Consider the following 18608-nt stretch of genomic DNA (forward strand, 5'->3'; position numbering starts at 1 on the left):
TGGTTAAAAGCTATTTCACAAGCGCCTACACTGGGATAAACTCTCACAGAAAAGGCAAGGAGGGGAGAGGGGGAGTAAAGCCAGAGTTTACCCTCCCAGAGTGTGTTCTGCCAGGCCTTCGAGTGGCTTTGACCATGAAATCAGCATTGTACTGCTGAGTAATCCCACGCACACACAGCTGTGTTGATTTCGCTCAGTTTTCAAGCTGAAAAGATCACACACACCCCTGACCATCAGCCCTGCAAATTCAGCCTCCTTCTGCTCGTGCCAGATGGAGTCCTTTCCCCTTGGGCAAAATCACCTGTAAGTGCAGCTTTTCTCAGGTGCTGTTTGCTCCACCTGTCCAGCCCCAACACCGCCAGTTCATGCCCCCGAACGCTGGAGCAGCTGTGCTGCTTTCTGTGGGCTGGGGGGGCTGCAGCACGCTGTTAGCCAGCACCTCGCACCCCAAAGAGCTGCCGAGCATCAGCAGGGCGTGAGCCCTGACTCCAGCACTCCCTTCCTGAAGGGTAAGAACAGGCTTGCATTTCATCTCACCAGGAGCTGACTAGGAGAGAGAACAAACTGTGAAAATCAATGCCAGGGTTCCTGGCGGAGCTCCTGCTCAACTCCCAGGCTTACAGGAACAGCAGGCTTGGTCCCGAACCAGCATCCACCCTCCTGAGCTGTCTTGCTTGGGCACAGGCTTTGCAGTACAAACTGCCTTCTGGCTCCCAGCTGAAGTGCTATAGGAAGTCTCTCTGTCCCACTAAGACCTGAAAGAAAAGCCTGGTTAAGCACTATGATGTTGCAGTGCAAATGTTGTGATTAATTTTATTGTAGTAAAGCTTTGGTTTGTAGCCAGATGATTCTGGCAGTCCTCAATGCCGTCCGTGAAAGCAAACAGGTTGTGGCCAGTTGTGTTCCTGGTGTCCGGTTAGTCTCCCCTGCATTTCTGTTCAAAGTGATAGGATATGGGCAGATATTCTCGGATGAAAATATGTGTTTTCCTCTCTCAGTTTTAATGCTAAGTATGACAAAACTGCGCAGCAGAACAATGTTGGCACCTTCCTGTGTCTATGAAAAGACAAATGCCTGTGTCTCCTTTCCTTAGTCAGTTCTTGAGCTGAGCTAAAGTTACAGAGGCCATAAAATAGTCAAATTAACCTTACTTTGTTGAGGATGAAAGCTGGGATGGATGGAAGAAGGGCTAATGCTGCACAATCATGGTATCCCCAGAGCACGCAAGAAAACTTGGTATTTCATCCAAGCAGGGAGAGCATTGCCATCCACAACAACTGAGAAGCCCTGGGACCACAGTCATTACTACTGGACTGGGTGCTATTAAATTATCCTGTGCAGCAAATTTGATCCAAATTGAATATGCTTTCACTAATGCAATTGCATATCCACAGAATACACATTTAATGCTGACTTTATACTTTTATATTGGCTTATGTAGAAGAAGAGAGGATACCCAATCCAGCATAAAGACTCCCAGTGCAGTTAGTGAGTTGAACTGTTTAAAGAATTTGAATGAGTAAATTTCTCCAGTAGCGATGCTCTGTGTTATAGGCAGTGATGCTTCTGATGCACCAGTAGCAGTGGAAGAGCCAAGATCACGAAACCACAGCATATGCGAAGTGGAAGCTTTTCAATTGCTTTAAATTCTCCTGCACTCTTAATACAAATTTGCAAAGTCACTGCTTTTAAGGACTTGTGATCACTTTGCACAGGAAGAGAAGGCAATAACCTTTTCCAGCTGGAGCCCTGGAACTGCCTTTAATTATTTTTACAGAAAACCAGTTCAGAGTAATTTAAAGCTCTTGGCTGCAGGACTGCTTTTTTGGAAGCACTCACTGATGTGCTTGCTCTGAAGCAAGCTATGAGTTTGGAGAAAGAGATGTTTGGGAAAATACTAAACTATGTTTGCAAACAGTTAAATACTTGAGTCCCTGTTTTGCTGTCACAGTCCAAACAGTGCCTTTGAGGTTTGGTGATAAGTCAGTATTGAAAGAACGGCGTTTAGAGTTGGGAGGTTTTTGTGTGTTGTCAAGACAAGCGCACAACTGCAGTTACAAAAGAAAAACCCAAGAACCAGGTGTTGGTGATTGTTATTATTGGTAAGGCTACTGTTTGCATGAAACAAAAGCAAGCTTGGTACCTGCAAATGGATAATAATCTTAAAACCAGGGTGCTACCCCAAAGCATGGCATATGCTGTGTCTATGCTTTCTGGCATCCTTCCATGGTTTACCTAGATGGGGGCTCCTGGAGCAGCAGGAAAGGGGTCCTGAGGTTGGGGTGTGCCTGAGCTTCGGCAGTTTCATCTCAGGACCCACTTGCTGGAAGAAGCAGCTTTGTGTTCAAGGCTGTGTTCAACTGTGGTGTTAAATACTGGCCAGAAATGCACTTCGCCCTTTTAGTCCTGGTGCCACGCATGGAAATGCCTTTGAGTCGTGCGAGCGGAACAGAAAAGTGGGGTGCCTGATGATATTTATGTGTTGCAACATGCTAAACCTCTTCCTTGAAGAGGAGTTTCATCTAAGAGCAGAGGGTTCACTGCAGCTGCTTGGCAGCGTTCGCCTTTGGGACTGAACGTGCTGGGTTTTGCTAAGGGAAACCCAGCTCTGTGCCGTCCCTGCGCCCCTCCTGCAGGGATGGGAGTGGGAGGGATGCTTTCGCGTGCAAGCTGGCTCGCTGCTGAGGGGTGCAGTTGGCTTAACAGCTGCAATAACTTCTCTCTCTGACTTCTTACCCCCTGTGTTGCTTAGTTACACAGAGTAACAAAAATGGGCTGAGAATAGATGACTTCTTCTGTTAGTTTTTGTGTGCTTATTGCATGAATTTAGTGGTAGCCAGGGTGTAATTTTCCCTCACACGTCTGTCTGGACAGTTAGTCAGTCTTGTTTGTTGTGGATCTTCTATGTTACAGCTGGGGAAGAGAAAGTTTAAGGTAGGAAAATGTGAGTGTGAAGGAATACTATTGGGTAGTGGAAATGCTACTTTAAGCTCATCTTAATGCTCTTGTGAAGAACCAGATTTCAAGTGAATGTCCCTTTAATTTAAGGCTGCTAGTAACGCCAGGAGCTGGTATTTGCCACTGGGTTGAATGTGATTTAGCCGTACTCTTGCTGGCTCCAACAGGGGGAAGCATCTCTGAGTATTAACTGTAAGTAAAAATGAAATGCTTCTGTTGTCAGGCTGAGGAGGGGACTCTGCGAGTAGAGCCTGATTGAAAAGGGGACCTGCACTGGCTTGTCTTCACTGTTCTGCTGAAATCCTTTTTCCGATCGAAATAGGAATCTCACTGGAAAAAGAGAAGGTCAGAGAAAGACTTTGAAGCTCAGTGATTGACAGCTGAGAGATGTGGGACCTCCTGTGCTCCTGCTGATATCAAGGGGGATTGCCATGGTGCTGTAGAAACCCTGGGGTCAGCTATGGAGCTGTTGTGCTGCCCAGAGAGGTGAAGCGCTGGGCAGCTCAGCTCAGAGGCTGGAAAAGATAAAAAGCAAAACTGAAATTGTATATGGTCAGGGAAATAAACCAAAAATGTAAGAATGGCTGACCTGTAGAGCTGTTTGGGATTTTTCCCCCTTCCTCTCTCTTCTGTCCTTCCCCTGGAGTGTTCCCTTTCTCTCTACAGAGCAGTAGAGGGTCTCCAAACTGTCGTACGGTATTTTTAGGACTGTGCTTCTTAGCCCTTGTTACGCTGTTCACAGCTTGCTCTGTATCGCATGACGGCGCAGGGAGCCCTGAAAGAGCAGCTGCCAAGCCGTGCTTGGTGTTTCCTCAATGCAGCTGTGTGTTATGAGCGTCAGCCAAGCCAGAGGTAAATCTGGTTGGGTGCAGGGCAGGCAAAGCTGTGCTAGTCTGCACTGTGAACTCGAGAAAGGAGGAGGGAGTGTGGTTCTTAGTCTGGGAGCTTCAATGTTCAACTGAGGGTCAAAAAATGGGAGCTGCTTCAAAAATAAACCTTGGAGGGGGAGCCAGATGCCTGCTGTCTGTGTCAGCCAGGTTAGGCCAGGTGAACACCCCAGGAAAGGGGGGACTCAGCTGTGGTCCTCCATCCTCAGTGCTCAAACCACTAGGCTATGGTATAGAAACTGCATTTACATTCTTTACTGTGGACTTTCCAACAAGAAAAAGGGACTTCGGTTGTGTTTCAAAAGGGTGGTTTGGGGTTCCTGCAAAAGTGGGTTCCTAGTCATTCACCAGATGGTGACGGGACTTCAGTTCAGCTCCAGAGCTCAGTGTCTCCCGGGTGGCAGCCCGACTGGGCAGCCCTGGGAGTCCGAGTCCCTTTCTAAGCCGCGCACTCAGTCGTTTGTTCAGGATGGCACAGGGAGCCTGGAGAGGGGCAGGTTAACAGCCTGGCGGGAGAAGCCTCCTCCTTGTTAGCGTTCCCCTTGGCGAGCACTGCCCCGTGGAGCCCAGGGTGAGGCAGGTAGCAGCTTGATTTCATGTGCTGTGCTTTATGGCCACATTCTGTGTATTGCTCCGAGACTGGCTGTTGTGTAATGGGGTGTTAATCCTGGAAGGACTCATGTTCCAGTCCAGCAGATACAAGGGGAGAAAGGGTGGGGGAATGAGGTCATTAAAGACCTATCTCTATGAATTAGGCAGTCACAGCTGAAAACCTTATCACCCAGGGGCTATTTTAAAAACAAGCATATCTTGCAAATAGGCTCGGTTTAGAATGTTAGTTAGCTCGTGGGGAATTTTTAATAAGCAAGAAGGCCAGTTATCATGAAATAATCTATATCCCACCCAAATTAGCCAAATTACTTATTTTTTTTTTTGTCCCTGAGCGATCTTTGTATAATTGACAAGCTGTTCTGCACTTGAGTTTGAAGAACTGGTTTGTGGGGGGAAGCAAGTCTATTTGCCTTGTCTTGGGAGGCCATCTGCTAAGTGAGATGCCTTGTGACTTTTTTTTTTTGAGGGAGATAATTAACAAGAAAATAGCCCTTAAGAAAAAGGAAACTGTTAAAAATGGCATAGTATCAGTGAGCCATTTTGGTTTTGAACAGTTCATTTAAGTGAAGTTTGGTTTGTTTGGGTTTTTTTTTGTAATTGAAGCTGGAAAACACAGTCACTAAGGGACTCCATGGCCCGGTTCTGGAAGGGGGAGCCTTGGCCTGGCTGAAGGTATAGGAGTTTTTCCATTGATTCCAGCAGCATCGGGATTTGACTCAAAGTTGTTAACAATCCTGATGTATGCAAAATTTATTCCTGGATTTTTGCCCTGAGAAAGGATGGAGAATGAGCTGGCATTTGAAGATTTGGCTGGTCAAAATATCAAGAATAAACTGGTTCTTTGTCGCTTTGCTGTGTAAGATTCTGCTGGTAGAAATCAGGTGGTACTTACACTTATGGGTAGATTACTCTGAGTGTGGTTAGGAGGCTGTGGAATGGGTCCAAGAATGGCAACAAGGTAGAAGAGCACTCCTGAATACTCCCCTCATTCCCTGGAGTGAAGGCATTAGAGCAGCATTTCTCATCCTTGAAGGACCATCTAATTTATTTTGGGGTGGGGGGGAGAGGAGTAGGGGGTGGGGGGAGACAGGGAGGGAGGGCATTAAAACCATCCATTTTTGGCCACAGTAGCTTTCGCTTACAAGAACAAAGACCATGATAAATTTGACATTTCCAAGTGTTCCTCATTACTCTTTTGTATTTCTCCCATTGTGCTCACTTGCATGCCTGGAAAGGCTTGTGCCTAGCTTAGTTTAGTCTTCTGCAAATTTGTGGAATCTCATCCAGTTCGTGCTGCAAGTGGCTCAAGACGCACGAGCAGAGATCACTGCAACAGGACACAGCAAGTAGGCTGCTAGGACAATGTGATGCCATGCTCCATTGCGTGCATGTTGTTTAATTCTTGTGATCTGACATCAGGTCAACCTGCATTTGTCTTTATTGGTGTAGATAACTCAAGGAAGGGGAGATACATCTCTAACCTGTGGTGGGAAGGAAGAGGAGAGGAATTGACACCCAGGAGCGTTCCAAACAGAGTAAGTTCAGATACTCTCTCCACTCCCTCTCTTGAAATAGAGGTAGCATCCCTCATGTCCCCCAGACTTCAAACCATCCTGAATGATTTCTGTAGTTGATTTCTGATTTGTAGAACGTTTTTAAGCAATGTATTTGAGCTCTGTGGCTGTGACCATAATCTTGCCAGGTTAGATAGTTGCAATTCTGGGAACTAAGGCCTGAGAGCAAGTGATTTGGGTTTTTTGTTGTTGTTGTGAGGGCGGTTTTCTTTTGTTTGTTTTTGTTTTGTTTTTTTTAATTCTCATCAACTATTTGCAAATATTTGCTGCTTCTGGGAATTCAGTTCCCTGAAATACAACATAAAGTTCAAAGACAATAATACCAGCCAAAGTATTGTCACTTAAATTAAGATGGAGAACTGTGGAAATCTGGTTTTGGCTTTCTTTAGGCATAAGAGTTGGAGTAGATAATTGGAGTTTTAGTGGCCAGAAGAAGAATGTAGGATGGAAGATGGTCCAGCCATTCACACATGGTGCAAACTGAGAGCCAAGCCCCACTTTGTTGCTTTTCCAATCAGACAAAGCAAAACGCTGGTTTTGTGCCTTGTCTGGACTCTCTAATGTCTTTCCTGATAAGAGTTCTGTTTAGCCAAAAACACCATCCTAATATATAAGATCATCTTGGTTTTTATGGTTTTCTGGTCTACTACTTAACATAATCTAATTTATAGTCTGATTTTTTTTTTAACAGAAATCAGTAATTAATCTTGTTTAGAACAAGTTATATGTTCTGTTGTTAAAGACCAATGAGAGGTATCATCTATGGACTTTAAAGATCCTTCATAATTTACACAAGCCAATATTCATCTTATCTAGAGAGCAAGATATGTCTTCATCAGTGCAACTCTTCAGAGATCAGAAGTACCACGAGCTGAAAGGGCAGTGTATCCAGCAGAGACAGCTCTTTGAAGATCCCGAGTTTCCAGCTTCAGATGAGTCCCTTTTCTATCAATCAGCGCCACCAAAGAAAGTTGAATGGAAGCGCCCAAAGGTAATTGATGCTCTCCTTGAGAGGAGGAGCTTTTTGTGTTGTTCCACGCTTACTGTCTTCTCTGTGCTAAAACACAGTTATGTGAATATATTCTCCCTCCCTTTTTCCATTCATTTTCTGTCACTCTGTGATTCAGAGAGCAGCCCCTCTGTGTCACACTGCTGTCCAAAACGAAAGTCTTGCCTTACTGTAAAAAGACAAAAAGGAAGCATTCTGTGCAGCATAATGATGCTTTTTACTGTTGATGGCTCTCTAGGAACAAGCAGCAGTGTGAGGTGACTCCAGTCATAGTGATGTTCAAATCAGCCCTCTGTTTAATTAAGAATACCAGTAATTAATTAGGAATACCAGTAATAGATCAGTCAATACAGGAATACATTCCGCAAATAAATTCTTCATTTCCTGGGTCAATCTGTGGATATGTACCTGTCTAGGTTGCTGTGTGGACAGAAGCATTGCAGCAAGGTGTTGAGATTCTTAATTGAAGTTTCTCTTCAATACTTGTCACTTCTGAGGGCCTGGTGTGTACCCACAGTAATTGCAATATACAATCTGAGCTTTAGCTATCTGATCTAGCGCCCCCCCCCCCCCCCAGTTGTCTGTCTGTCTGTTTCTCTCTCTCTCTCTCTCTGTTAGATATAACCATTGCAAAAAACACGATAGAAAATTAGATTTTTATTAACTGAATAATAGCGTCTTCCTGCTTGGAATACTGGGAACAATTCAAATAATAATGTAGGATTATTGTTCATTAATATAGCTCTCTGCATGTTTTCAGAGTAACTTGTACCTTATTAAAATGTATGGGGAAAGGAAATCCCACAGTAGCAAGGTAAAGTTTCTCCAATCTCAGCTGGCTAGTTCATTTATATGTATAAACACATTATTTGTATTTTTTCTTGGAGGAGAGAGTAGAAAGGGAAGAGCCACAGTCTGCCCAGAAAGAGGCCTATCTGAGGCAGCAAACAGCAAGGCACCATTCGTGAAGTAGTCTTGTTACCCTAAAAAAATGCTTGGATATTTCTAACTGCCACCGATGGAATGAATTGAGAGCCCTCAGTATCAGCACATACCCACTTTCTGGTCAAAGCAAATGGATTCATTTCTGTTCCACGGGGAACTAACTTGCACTTCTAGAATCGGTTGGTTTGCTTTCTACATAGTGCCAAACATAAGAGGAAACCATGTGTGTATAGTTGGCTGCCAAGTTACCTTTTGTATTAACTATACTGGAACCACAAAGCCCAGCCTACGTATGGGTTTTAAGAGCTTTGAATGACTTCTGCAATATAAGGCAGGATGCTCACAAGCTACTCCCAGGGAATACTCAACTACACAGATGTGTAGCTGATGCAAAGGAGAGAAGGTGAGTTCCCAAGAGGTGTCTAAGCAAACCTTTGTTCTGTAGTGAACTCGATAGCCTCTTCCTTGGCTTTGTTTCAGAGAGGTTCTGGTGAAGTCTTAGCAGCAAGTTTCACCCAGAGAGAATGGAGAGTTTTCCTTTATTGATTGATATCGTCTCTGGTCTCTGCACGGCTATGCTGAAGTTACTGTGGATTTTGCCTTTGACTTCTATAAAACCTTGATTACACACCAGTGATTTCATATTCAAAATGAACAGCTATTGTCTGTACACAAGTAATAATGCCTATGTCTATTTGCCACTTCTACTAGCATCTTAACAGGAAAATAAATACGTTATTCGCTTCTAATTGTGACTAATGTACTAGACATTTCAAATTGTTATTATTACTTATATTTGGGATCTGTTAATTGGTTTGCTCTGAGGTTTTATGCTTTGCATATCTTGTCTTTATAAAGTAGTTTAGAGCCATAAGCAAATACTTCAGAAGAACACAAAATCATTCCCAGCTTTGACAATGTGGCTTTCCATCAGAAAGGGTAATCTGCTCTCATACTCTGACAAGCGAAGGGGACAGTGGAAGCCTCTAGCCAGATACACACAGTGGTTTTACCCTTAAGCGTGCTGAATTTGTCCTTTACTTCACCTATGTCCACTTTTGGGATTAGGGTTAATCTTCTGGAAGCACAAACTTGGGTGTGTTTTCTTAGGAAAAAATGATGCCAATGACAATGTGATCTACTTCATGTGCAGCTGGTACTATTCCCTGTCTTCTGTGATGGGGGATAACAGATGAGGCTGACCAAGGCTGTGCTGTATTTGGCAGGATGGCATTAGACTGTGTTTTGGTTTTTTTCTTTTTTTTTTCGTGGTGGTGTTCTTTTCTTACAGGAGCTTCAATACTGAAATTTTAGTGAGGAGAGCAAGGGTTGCTTTCCTGCTTCTCATTTTATTTTTCCAAGTAAGACATGAAACTGAAGAAATGGGAGAATGAATTTGGAAAAAAAATGTAGGCATTCCAAAGTCTTTATTTCTGTAGTGCTTTCCTGTTTATTGGAGTCTTTCATCCCCTCCTAGAAGGGGAAATACCATGCCACCAGTCACAGCAAGGTCAGAGAAAGCCTTTGTGCTTCCGGAGAGAGGTGAAGCAAGAGCTAGGCTCTAGACAAGGATGCCATTTTAGTCCATTCTTTTGTGTGTGTGTTCATTCAAGGTGGTGATCAGTGGTACAAAGTCCAGTTGAAGGCCAGTAACTAACATTGTACCCCAGGGGTCAGTACTGAGTCCAGTCCTGTTCAACATCTTCATTAATGGTCTGGATGATGATGTAGGGGCATTGGACTAGATGACCTCCACAGGTCCCTTTCAACTGCAGTCATTCTGTGATTCTGTGCACTATTCTAAAGCTGTGCTTTCCTTGCTCTCCTTTGCTCTCCTTCCTTGCTCCAAGATAGAGCAGCTCTTGGGGCCTATGTGGGACTACTCCTACAGATTTGTGGAGAATAGCTAGAGTATTCCAGTCTTGCCCTTCTTGGGTGGGAGAGGGAGTTGATGCCTAGGAGGTGGTGGAAGCTGCCTTTGTTCTCATGGTGAGCCCGTTAGAACATCTTGAGGGAGAGGGGCTTTTCTCTGTGCAGCAGAGCAGAGGTGAGGATCTACTTCCCAATATTTGCTCATGGGTTATCCTTGCTCTGCCATACAGAACTATATTGTACTCTAAGTTAACTGGCTGAATGCTTTATTGTCTTTTTGGAGTGATGGGCTCTCCAGAGTGTCTCCTTTTTTTGGAGAAGGAAATGGCCTTGCAATATGAGCATAAGGTAAAGGCCAGAACTGTCATCTACTGAGACAGATTCTGAGCAGGCCACTTAGTCGTCTTGCCTCACCAACTCGCACAGAAACTACAGCTGTATCTCCCTCAGCCACCCCCAGATACTTGTACAGCATCTTGAATGTGAAGGAACTAAATGGTGATGCCCTGTTTCCTGTCCTCCTACTATTTACGTAGGCAGTGGATAGCCTGTCTGCGTGCTGGTACTTGTATACCAGTACGAGCAAGCAGCTTTTTGACTTAGAAAGCCTGTGTAGCTGTCTGAGCAGCTGGGGAGTGCTGCCCAGCACACACAGAGCTGGGGATGCCGCTGCAGTTGCTGATGTCCAAAGAAGTACATTTGGGATCTGTGAATCTAAAGCTTTTCTGAGGGGAGGCGAAAGTCGGTATTTTCGTTTCAGCTCACAAATATGCTCATGCTTTTTTTCAGTTACCCTAAATGGTTGGTGGTGGCCCTACAGAGCAAATGCTTAGGAAGAGTATCTGTATAGTCAAAAGGCATTTATTCTGCTCTAATGGAAAAAGGAGTATAAGTGAGAGAGAAAAAAGAGGAGGAGGGGTAAAGTGTTTCTTCCACTTTGTTTTTGTCCTTGGATCTGCACCTGCAATGTTAAATATGTTCTGTTTGCTCATTCCAGTCAGACTCACAGCGATAGGTCATTAACAATCTGACATTAATCATTTGTTTTGTACTTTTAAAGTCTCTTTGGGAAAGAGAACAAAGACAGGGTAGTGTTACTTCTGTGGCACCCCAGTATTAAGAAACTGGCGAACACAAAAGGCACTGTGTAATTATCGTGCCATCTCCCCATCTCCCTAGGATGGCATCACTTTCCAAGGAGAAATGTTGTTACAGAAAGATCATCCAACAAATAAGAGCACTGTGCACTGCTTATGTGCAGTATTGGGTCTGGGTTTCTCTGGGTGCAGTGTGGCATGCTATGCAGTTGGCAAGCCAGGCTAGCGGGTTCTGATTGTACACAGGAGCTTAGGTGTGTGTTTGCTGATAATGCTGTATTTCAGTGCTGGGTAGTAAATTAACTCAAAGGTCTGACCCCACCTGGGATATCTGATAGAGCTGGCTGAAATTGGCAAGTTGTAGCACTCTGAAATTCCATATTTTACGTTAAGCAGGAAAAAGAAAAGTCTGAATGTGCCAGAAGATTTGCCTGAAAATGAGCTTCGACCTTATTTTGCTTTGTTTCTATATCACCTTCCTTTGTGACACTCTCCACACCAGTGATGGGTTACGAAAAGTAAAAATAGTATAAAAATGCCAAATTGTTTTTCACTTCTGGGGAAAAAAATCTGTTAATGTTGGACTTGATTTCATAGAAAAAATCGTATTTGTCAGAGTGACATTTTCTGACAAAATTGTTGACAGATGACACTGGTGTCAGACTGCTGGCTGTGATTTCCCCGGCAGTCGGTGTCTCTCCCCCTGCCCTTCTGGCCTGCTGTAGCTCCAGGGGAGGGGAGGGCCTGTCCTGGCCAGCCCTTTGGTTGCTCAACCCAAGGCAGTTTATGGGCACTTTGGGCAGGACTCGCCTTGCCCAAAGGTTAGATGCTCGTAATGGATGTCTGATATGGGGCAGTCACCACCAGCTCCCACTACAGGCAGTGGAGAGGAATGAGTGTATTTAGGGTGTGATTCAATTGACATACCCGAGACGTTGGCTTCAGGCTGAGATGAATCGCACCCCACAAGTGCCTGGTCTCTGCCGACCAGAAGTTCAGAGGCTGAATTCAGGTGTTGATGCCAACAACATGAATCCTTTGCTGGTGTTTCAGAATGTTGGGCTCTGCTAATCTCTCAGTTCCTCTGTCCACCTGTAAAATAATAACAGCTAAGCATGACCATTTCAAAGGTGCAGCATCTTCCAGAGCACTTCAGCGTGCAGGAAGCCTCCTTGCTGTAACATGTCTTCATGAGGTACAGCTTATTCCCTCCTTTGCCCCTGACGCCACACAGGGAGGTGCTCCCACTGCTGCTGTGCTGTTCCAGGCTGCCACTGAGGGAGAGTGGGGTCAGCATATCCCCACCTTCCTATTGCAGCACCTGCACTTGACCGCCTCGCATCACATCAGAATCGAGGTACGTCCTTCCCTCTGTTTGCTCCACACCATCGCAGAGGGACAGCGTCTCTGCCTGTTGTGGGGGAAGTCATGCAGGGGCTGATCAGAACTGTCTTCAGACAGAAGGGCTCCGTCTGTGAGCAAGGATTTATAAATAGCTGATTTTGCACAGCCGTTTTCAAGAAGCGCTTTTAGAACCTAATGCAGAGCTGAGGGACTCTCCTTTTTAGAACTAGCCCCCCACCATTTAGATCAAAAGCAATAACGTAAGACACACAACACCTGAAATTTTCTGTGGGGAAAAGCTGCTGGTTTGTTAGAAAAAGAGGAAGAAAGAATTCCCCCCATTGGCGGATGTTTTTTCTGCCTGTTGATAATTGGCGTCAAAGCCCATCCTGCTCTTTTCCTGTGATTTCCCTGGAGTTTCCATCCCCTCTGCCCGGCTGAAGCGGGGCTGGGGGCAGCTGTCTCCTGCCAAGAGGTAGGAGAAGCCTCTTGCCCCCCTGCTGTCTCTGCTGGCCCTGGGATGTCCTCGGCCACCTGTCCTGGTTAACCCCTTACTGAGGGCAAACACTGCCTCTGTGTGGTGGTCCTGGTCAGCATCGGCTTCTAGCAGCAAGCAGCTCTAGTGAAAATACCTGAGAACGACAGTTGCTTTGCTGAAAGGATATTTTGTCTGTCTTATTTTTAACTAAACCTCAGGTTTGTCTCGTTTTTTTCACTGAGCACTGACCTTGCAAAAAGTGTTAAATCCCAAGGACATCTTTGTCAGCATTAAACAAATAGCAGTGATCACCCAAACAGGGCAGGCATCCTTGTGGAGAAAGAGTGGATAAGCTTGTTTCAGAGATAAGCGATGTTCTTTAGTTATTCATAAATGAAAATAATAGTCTGATCCTACAGAATGAGAGTCTTATCATCTGCTTTCCTGGTTTCCCTGATTGACCCTTTGTTTTATAAGCCCTGGTTTTGCTTTCATGTGCATCTTCTTGTTATGAAAGGATTGTACCCTTATGTTCCGGAAAGACAGAGCTGGTTCTTTTCAGTAAGACAGCACAGAAAGACACTGTGTGACAGTGCTGCTGAACTTTCCCAAGAAACCCCTCTTGTGTCCCAGGCCACAGGAGGGACTGCTGCTGTGTTTGATTAAATCCCCGTTAACTCACTGGTGCCAAAGGTCATATATCTGACTGAAAATGGAGAATTGCATACTCATAGCCCACTGCCTGCCCTGTGTTCCTAGAAACACTGCATGCCATGGGCCCAATTATCCACTCTTTTCACCAATTTTCCTTTTAGGGGTGGTTATCGCCATGCAAGTGAAAAGGATCAGGAAATAAGGCACTGTGTTCTGGAATAACGCAGCGATGGGAATAGACAGAACAAGTGTTTCCCCAGTTCCCAAATTGGGGAGTGTGGGATGAGCAGCTTGGTGACTTACCCAGGGCAGTGTGAGGGACTGAGGTGCCAGAGAACTCAGGGGCTCTGACTTCTGCACCTGCACGTGTTTCTTGAAGGTGGCACCAGCTTTTGTTTGCTTCTAACTGGTGGAAAATGATCAGTCGTCTCGGGAGCTAAAACATCTTCATATTTGCAAGTGCTGATTTGAACCTTGGAAACCTCTCCACCTCTATACCTGTCTTAGAAGATTTTGCCCTCCTTTGGAAGGCAGAGGAGGCTCGGGGCATGCCTGCCTGGGCACTTAGTCTGGGTTAGCTTTATATATTTTGCATTAATGTTCTTTATTCCACATATGTTCTCGGTGACACAATTTGTGGTCACAGTAAGCAGTCCTCCAGAATGTTTAACAGTATCCCAGTCCTCATAAATTTTGTGGAATGAGTGCCATGAAAGACTTGGCTGTCAGGTGTAAGCACACCTGGGTTAAGTGCCCCTCAGAGATAATGCATGGCTTCATCATTTGGTTCCTCTGTCTCTTCTGTAACTGCATTGCTGCAGTTTAACCCTATTTTCCAGTTTGACTATGAACAAGACCAGAGACATCTGCTCATGTTTGGGAGGCGTCAGAGTCCCGTAATGCATGCAGGAGAGGCACCGGAGAGGGAGGTATCCTGGGACTGCATCTGGATTTGAGCAGTTGCCCGACAGCACGCTGCAAGAACAGTTTTGGGGCACGGAGCGGAATGACAGCTCATTGCACCCTGGGATATCTGCCAGGATGGGGCCTGGGGACAATCCAGAGCTGGAGGGGAGTGGAGATTAAAGGGGAATGCCATAAACTGGCCTGACAAAGTGATGTGAACTCTTAGCAGTACAGTGTAGTTGCATTGCTGCCTTCTGAGTGACAAACCGATTTGATTGTAACAGCCCCTGCGAATAGTGACACTTCTGAAGTTTGCCAGATTCCCTCCCCATGCCCCCAGCTCCCTTCTGGAGTGTAGCTCTTGATTTAATGATCACTTTTTCAGATCTGAACGTGCTTTTTTCTCCCTTCAGCCTCTTCTTTCCAGTTAAAAATATGGGGCAACGCCAGTGCTCTTGCTTAATCAGAATAGAGGTCTCTCCCCACCCCCCCTCCTCGCCCTGAAGCTTTGCAGGATCTAATTATTGCTCTTCTGTGAAAATATGACTTATTCTGCAAAGGCTGCTGATACGTCCTGAAACAGCTGAAGTTTTGGGTTTTGTTTCCCTGTCTATGCCCAGAATTGTCCATGTTTCTCTATTGTTGGTGGTTATTGACTCTTGTTGAAGTGCAGATCAGATGAACACAAGTTGCAAAGCCCTGTGTGCTGTGACATTTGTGTTTGTATTTGAAATACTGGCACTTGTGGAATGTGCCTGAAGCCGAGAGGTGAGGAAGTGTGTTTCAAAGTGTGGTGGTGAGCCTCTGCTGAGCTTTGAGGGAGCTCACGAATCCTTTTACGTGCCTCAGACATGTGGAGCCATTGATGGGAATGCAAAGGTGATTTCAGGTTGTAGGTTGTGTGAGCCACACACCAATGTCTTGCAGCTTTGCTTATTTGTTGTGCTTCTCTGGAATGTGTTTGTAGGAGAAAAGGACTGTGAAAGACTTGGCATTGTACTAACATGAAATAAATCTTAACTGGCTTCTTTTTCCTTTTGTCTCTCGCATCCTAGATAATAACACCATGGATGTTGTGCTCCACAGACAGACCCAATGAGTCTGAGGTACCAACTGTAACCTTCAGTGGGTGACTTTCAGACATTGCACTCCATTACTGGTGCTGTATGGGGCTCCTAGAGGATTATAGGACTTCCTAGATTACACTATTTATCATTTTAACAGGCACTTTTGTATGCAGTAATTAGCTGTGATTACACGAGTGCAGTAGCAGGGAGGCTATTTGCCATTGTTACAAATAGTTTTACTTGCCATTAAATGCAGATTTGGCTTGTGATCTTGAGCTCCAGCTTGTTCTCAGATATGGAAAAGATTAAGTCAGATGTTTCTTTGCTAAACATACATGTGTGCACATATAAAGGGAAGGGCTGGAGTGCACCTAAATTTTTGTAGAAGAGCATAAGCCTTGCAGACTCAAAAGAGGTATAAAAGATCATAGGCAAAGTAGGCTCTGACCTAGGTTTACATCCTTCATCTTAAAGAAATAGGACAGAAATTAGGAGCTAAGCTCTGGGAAGCAGTCCTCCCTGGAAGATAATCTGAGAGGTTGATGGGAAAGTTTCTGTACACATTAATCATGTTTTCTAGGTTAAAATTGTGTAGCCAGAGAGAAGACTGTGTAGTCCTCTAGATATGATGCAACCTTCTGTTAGTATGGGGGGGGGCGGGGGGTAAGGGGACAACAACAGGCAGACGGGAAGCCACCAGAAGAAAATGTATTTTTAAATGATGGTACACGATCTTTTCTTTCCTCATTAGCTATATACACGCTGAACTGTGTACACTATAACCTCCTGCAAATGAAGTCTAGCACGGCTGAACGTTTTATTTGATAAAGTGTTACAGCATCCTCGGTGCTTGATTATACTGAGCTTGGCTGCAGCCATCTGTCATTGTCATGCAGGTGTCGATCTGCAGAGAAGTAGCTGCTTGCCAAGGGCTGGCTGCCGTAGCCCCCGCGCTGGAAGTAAGGACAGGCTGCTCCTGGGGAGGAAGGCGTTAAATCCATCCCAGCTGTGGGAGCTCAGATGTTGGCACAGCTCCCAAAGATGCATGTGGCAACACAAAAGCATGCTCTTCACACCCGTTACCCTAGCAACTGCACATTCAGATGGCAGGGATTGGCAGTTGGATCCAGCAGAAGATGATGCAGTTGCAATTAAGTTGAATTGTCTTCAGGTTGTTAGATTTAATTTTGAGCTGGGGGGAAGGGGTGGGGTGATGGGCAAACATTAGTGATATTAACAATGAACTGCCACTCATTTGAGATCCTGGTGTAAGCAGGACTCTATCATGCTGTGTGTTTCTTTAAGGGTAAAATTAGTGCTGGCGCTTGGCTTCTGAACCTTGTTTTTTTTGTTGGAGAGACTAAAAAAATGTGCCTCAAGAGCTTTATTTGTTTAGTGAGGGTAGATTGAGTGGCGTTAGCAATCTTCTGTACCTCTCAGCTATCGCTGTTCTTGCATCCTGGTGATCTACAGACTGGAACAGTAGGGTGTACAAAGGCCCCGTGGAATTGGGCTACTAGAAGGAGGTGTCCAAAAGTGGAGGGCAAGGTCTTTCAGATCCAGGTCAAAACAAGTCTTATCCTTACTTCATGGCTGTAATTCTGGATCAGCTGGATTCAGAATCTGCTTTCTTGTTATCTTATTTGGTGAAATCAGTTGATTTGGATCATTTTGACCTGCAGTGGGCAATGTAATGTTGTAATGTTCAAGTGGGTGGTTGCCCCATGGTTTTGCCCTGGAGTGCTGAGACAGAGGTGGTCAACTGATTTGGTGCATGAGAGGTACATGTGAATCCACTGAAATTCAAAACATAAAGCACTTGGCAGCACCCTGGCATGTCTTCAGTATAATCAGACTAATGTTTTCCATGCTTTTAAAGCCCAGCAACACTTAATCAAAGGCAAGAACACTTAACCAGTCATTGCTTAAAATGGTTCATGAACTGGTTACAAGGCCCTGATGTTGTCTCTAGTTGCACATCAGAAATGGTTTTCAAGCCAACTGAATGTTCATGACAAGTCTAGGCAGTAAAGCACTCTATTCATGGGACTTCAGTGATGTGAATGACCAGGTAAATGTGAGGTGATGAAAACGTAAGAGAAATAGCATCAGGAAGTTCTGTCCTGGATGTTTTTTCTGCTCCTGGAAAAAACATAAGTACTAAACCATCTGCCTGTATTTTGAAGGGGATATTGAAATCTAAATGTTATAGAAATATTAAGGATGGGGTGGATCAAGCTTTTAGCATTTGATTTAGATATTAATAATTTCATTTACTGATTTGTACCTGAAGAGAATTTCAGTTTATGGATATGAGAAGAATATTTGTATGCTAAAATACAGGTACTTTGTGCACCCAAGCTAGACTCAGTGAAATGCTGTGAAGGATATGTTGATGTGCTTCTGTGTATGCTTTCCTTCCTTATGTGAGCACACCACATTTAGGTTGGTTGGCTTGGAGACGGAATACATGCAGTTGTAATGGTGGTTTCTGTTCTGATATGGAACGAAAAGGGACCTGTTGAAATTTTTAAAGGAAGAAAAAAAGTGAGCACAAGCAGACAAGCAACTCTCTCCATTCCACCATAGCCCAGTGCTTTAAAATGTTGCATGGAATCTTATGGACCGGATCTTCTTCCTTTTGTTGCTTCTCATGCTTTTCACCACCAAATTGAGCATTTATGGGAATTGTCTTGGTGCCTGGAATATTGGTTATAATGGGGTGGGAATATCTGGAATTTATGGCCGTGAGTAATATAGATGACAGAAACTTTACTGCTGGAAATAATAGAAAAAAAAAAAACCAACCCTGTTCTGAGTTGTGTCTCTCTTTTGTTCCCACAACAATAAAGTTTTATCAAATTATGTTAACTAGCTCTAACTTTAAAGATGAGGCTTATGAGGTATTGGGATGAGTTGATGACTGAAAAATTGACTCTCTGAGTCATCAGACATTGGGAGCTTCAAATTTACTGCCATGGTTAGAGAGCATAGAGAAGATTAATGAGAAATAAACTGATCTTGATATAATTTTATTTTATTATTTAGTGTATTTTTAAAAAGCCATTTAAATAAAATACCTCAAGGCTTATATAATTATGTTGTAGAATATTATAGACTGTTTCTTGCATGACTGAAGAAAAAAGTGTGTTATTACTTTATAATTCACTTTCCTGTCCTCTTATATTGTCAATGGTAACAGTGA

At 44.3% G+C, this 18608-nt stretch overlaps 1 protein-coding gene across 1 annotated transcript in view; it reads left to right on the forward strand.

Moving 5' to 3' along the window:
- CAPN6 (calpain 6) overlaps positions 1–18608 on the forward strand; it is a 70552-nt gene that overhangs the window by 2244 nt on the left and 49700 nt on the right. The window contains exons 2-3 of the mRNA XM_009477050.2: positions 5907–5992; positions 6848–7022. Of these exons, the coding sequence (XP_009475325.1) occupies positions 6858–7022 (165 nt within the window). The 5' untranslated portion in view covers positions 5907–5992; positions 6848–6857. The remainder of the gene's footprint in view (positions 1–5906; positions 5993–6847; positions 7023–18608) is intronic.

The sequence above is a fragment of the Nipponia nippon genome, unplaced genomic scaffold (genome assembly GCF_047370975.1).
Source record: "Nipponia nippon isolate SJK-2023a ecotype South Korea unplaced genomic scaffold, ASM4737097v1 scaffold_12, whole genome shotgun sequence".
NCBI lineage: Eukaryota > Metazoa > Chordata > Aves > Pelecaniformes > Threskiornithidae > Nipponia > Nipponia nippon.